The sequence below is a fragment of the Bison bison genome, unplaced genomic scaffold (assembly GCF_000754665.1).
Source record: "Bison bison bison isolate TAMUID 2011002044 unplaced genomic scaffold, Bison_UMD1.0 scf7180017864080, whole genome shotgun sequence".
Taxonomy (NCBI): Eukaryota; Metazoa; Chordata; class Mammalia; order Artiodactyla; family Bovidae; genus Bison; species Bison bison.
The window spans coordinates 5,861,883-5,865,036 of NW_011494652.1; the positions used below are offsets into that span (position 1 = coordinate 5,861,883).

The window sequence follows — 3,154 nt, forward strand, 5'->3', positions numbered from 1 at the left end:
GCTGAGCCCCGACGCCTCTGGCCCGGCCGCCCCCGCGCCGCCCCTGCTGCTGGAGCTGGGTGTCCCTGCTGCGGGGCAGCCCTCAGCCAAGAGCCGCCGGCGCGAAGAGGAGAGGCGCGGTAAGCGGCCTGCTGCCTGGTGACGGGGGAGGAGGGGCTGGTGGGGACCCGCAGGGCAGTGAGCAGGGCTGCAGCTGTCTGCTGGACCTCCAGCTGCGCCCTGGGGTGTGGGGAGCTGAGTTCTATGTTCAGCCATCGGGGCGGGCCAGGCCGGTTGTGAAATAATAGAAGTATTAAGGATCTCCCTAGCAAACTCCCTGGTGGCTCAGACGGTAAAGCGTCTGCCCGCAATGCAGGAGACTCGGGTTCGATTCCTGAGTCGGGAAGATCCCCTGGAGAAGGTTCTGACAATCCACTCCAGCACTCTTGCCTAGAAAATCCCATGGCCGGAGGAGCCTGATAGGCTACAGTCCATGGGGTCGCAAAGAGTCGGACACGACTGAACAACTTCACTTCTTAGCAAACTCCTACTGGCTGTTTACCTGGGTCAGGTACTATTTCTAGTCCTTTAGAAAGGTCGCTTCATTCAATTCTGATAACAGTGCTATGAACTAGGCACTCCGGTTAGACCCATTTTTTGGTTGACATGTAAGGCACAGAGAAATGAAGGGACTCAAACTAACCAGCTGCTGAGCTGGGTTGATCAAGACCTGCTCCTGAGGCTTCCTCACTCTTAACTGCTAAATCGCAGCACCATGGAGCAGGAAGGGTTATGGAAGTCTTGAATCCCAGAGCTCACTGCCATGAGCAAACTGAGGCCCAGAGCAGGGCAGTGCCCCCTGGGGACACCCAGGAGCCGGTGACTGCCTGACCTGGGCCCCCTCCCCTTCATTGAATAGCCAGCGCCGTCTCACCGCCGCCGGGGATATCACGCTCTGCTCCTGGCACCCCAGGGACCCCGCGCTCGCCGCCTCTGGGCCTCATCAGTCGACCTCGGCCCTCACCACTCCGCAGCCGCATCGACCCATGGAGCTTTGTGTCCGCTGGGCCACGGCCTTCACCCCTGCCCTCGCCACAGCCTGCGCCCCGACGGGCACCCTGGACCTTGTTCCCAGACTCAGACCCCTTCTGGGACTCTCCGCCTGCCAACCCCTTCCGAGGGGCCCCTCAGGACTGCAGGGCGCAGACCAAAGACGTGGGTGCCCAGGCCCCGTGGGCACCAGAGGCAGGGCCCTGAGCCGGCTGGCTGCTCGCCCACCACCCTGGAGGAGCCTCAGCATACACTGGAATAGGAGCCAGGCCAGTCTCTCCAGCTGCCTTGGTCTCGCCCAGGGACGCCGCCCCCTCTGGGGGTCAGGAACACTACACTGCACAGGAAGCCTTCACACTGGATGGGGGGCCTGCACCCCCGACACACACCTGCAATGGGTGGGTCCCCCGACTTACCCGCCCCACTGGGGCCCGACACTGTACCCAGCTGGTTGGGAGGACCAGGGCCTGTCTCAGGGAATTGCCCCCCGGGGGCGGTGCAGGGAAGCAGGGAGGTGCAGGGGAGAGGGGCCAGCCTTAGCTGTCACCAGCACTTTTGACCAAATCCTACTACTGTGTCCCCTGCCCCTGGGCTTAGTGCCTGGGCCCCCCTGCCCTGGGGGTCATCTGGGGCCAGGGCTCTCCGGGTGCCTTCCTGCTGCCCTGGCCAGGGCTGGGGCCATGGCCTCAGGATCCAATGAAGCCAAATAAACTCCCCAAGCTGTCTCCCCAAGCACAGCCTGTCAGCGTTCTTCGAGATAACTGGGGGATCCAGACCATCCCATGACCCTGGTGACCTCAGGCCCCCAGCAGAATGGCAGGTGGCCTGGGCCAAGGTTGGGATCCTCTGGACCGCATCTCTCTCCCGGGATCAAGTTCAATTGATCATCAGGTGTTACAAGGCCCTTGTTAGCCTCCCTGACATCGACACACTTGGGCCTTACTTGCCTGTTCCCACCCTGGCCGGGCCTTTCCCACCATTTCAAGCAACTGTTTGCCCTGATTGTTCCTGTTTCGGGGTGGTTCCCACTTATTCTCAGGGCCCACAACAACACCACCTCCCCTGGGGCCCCTTCCTGGCCATGCTGCACCCATTCCAGGCAGCTTGCTGAACTCAGGAGCCCACAGTTCTCTGGGTGGTATCTTAGGGGTTTGTCCAAGGTTTGTTTTTATCCTGAGCCCTGGACACAGAAGAGGGTCATCCACCCTGACACCTGGCTTCACTCACACTTCTCTTAAGAAGGCACGGGGGTTCTACAGACCACCCCTCCCATGCCACGCCCTAGGACAGGGGCCCCTGGGCTCATCCTCCAGTGGTTTGTGGGAGTCGTGGTCCAGGCTCCCTCTCCCCCTCCCCTTTGCACCTCACCACAGCCAGGTCTACTGTGTTCAGCAGGGCGGGGACTCGGGAGAGCACAAAAGTTTCTCAGGAAGGATTGGGAATGGCGGAAGCCTCACCTCTCCAGAGCACCCAGCATCCTCCACATCTGTCCTGCCTGCCCCATCCCAAGTCCTACCATCCTTCTTCCCATTCTTCTGCCCAGGCCACCACCTTCTCATCTGGGGTACCGGCCGTAGCCCTGTCCATGGGTCCCCATTTTTCTCACCACCCAACCTCCTTCCCACCTGGCCTGGCCTCTTCTCTTCCCCAGCTGAACTGTCGCTCTCCAAAGGGAGCTTTTCAGGCCAAGTTCCCCTCCCCCAGAACACTCTCCCATCATCCAGGGCGTTTCCTTCAGGGAGTTTATGACAATGTGAACTCGCCCTGCCTTCTTGCTAACAGGTTTCTCCTGGGAACACTGGGAGGGCAGGGACCTGCCTCTGTCCTCTCCCCTAGGGTCCTCAGGGTCTGGGGACCTGCTGACTAGTGAATGGGGTCTGTGACTGGGTGAGCTCACATGAACCACCACTGTGGGAGGGGGAACTGGTCAATCGCCTTGCTTTCACCTGATCCTCACCGCCCATCACTCAACCACCCAGCTTTGGGGACCTGGGTGGGAAACTTGTTGCCCCCAGAAACAGAGGAGTGACCCCAGCTCCCTCCCAAGCCTGAGCCGCCTCGCCTTGCCCTCCTGGCTCCACTCACCCCAGCTCCATCCCAGGCTTCCTTCCCTCTCCAGCCACCC

At 61.3% G+C, this 3,154-nt stretch overlaps 2 protein-coding genes across 2 annotated transcripts in view; both read left to right on the top strand.

Annotated features, from left to right (window-relative positions):
• MAP3K11 (mitogen-activated protein kinase kinase kinase 11) overlaps positions 1–1,761 on the top strand; it is a 17,668-nt gene extending 15,907 nt beyond the window's left edge. Inside the window, exons 13-14 of the mRNA XM_010837847.1 lie at positions 7–119; positions 899–1,761. Of these exons, the coding sequence (XP_010836149.1) occupies positions 7–119; positions 899–1,236 (451 nt within the window). The 3' untranslated portion in view covers positions 1,237–1,761. The remainder of the gene's footprint in view (positions 1–6; positions 120–898) is intronic.
• Positions 1,762–1,842: 81 nt separating this feature from the next.
• Positions 1,843–3,154, top strand: part of KCNK7 (potassium channel, subfamily K, member 7) — a 4,344-nt gene continuing 3,032 nt past the window's right edge. The window contains exon 1 of the mRNA XM_010837848.1: positions 1,843–1,864. Coding sequence (XP_010836150.1) covers positions 1,843–1,864 — 22 coding nt within the window. The remainder of the gene's footprint in view (positions 1,865–3,154) is intronic.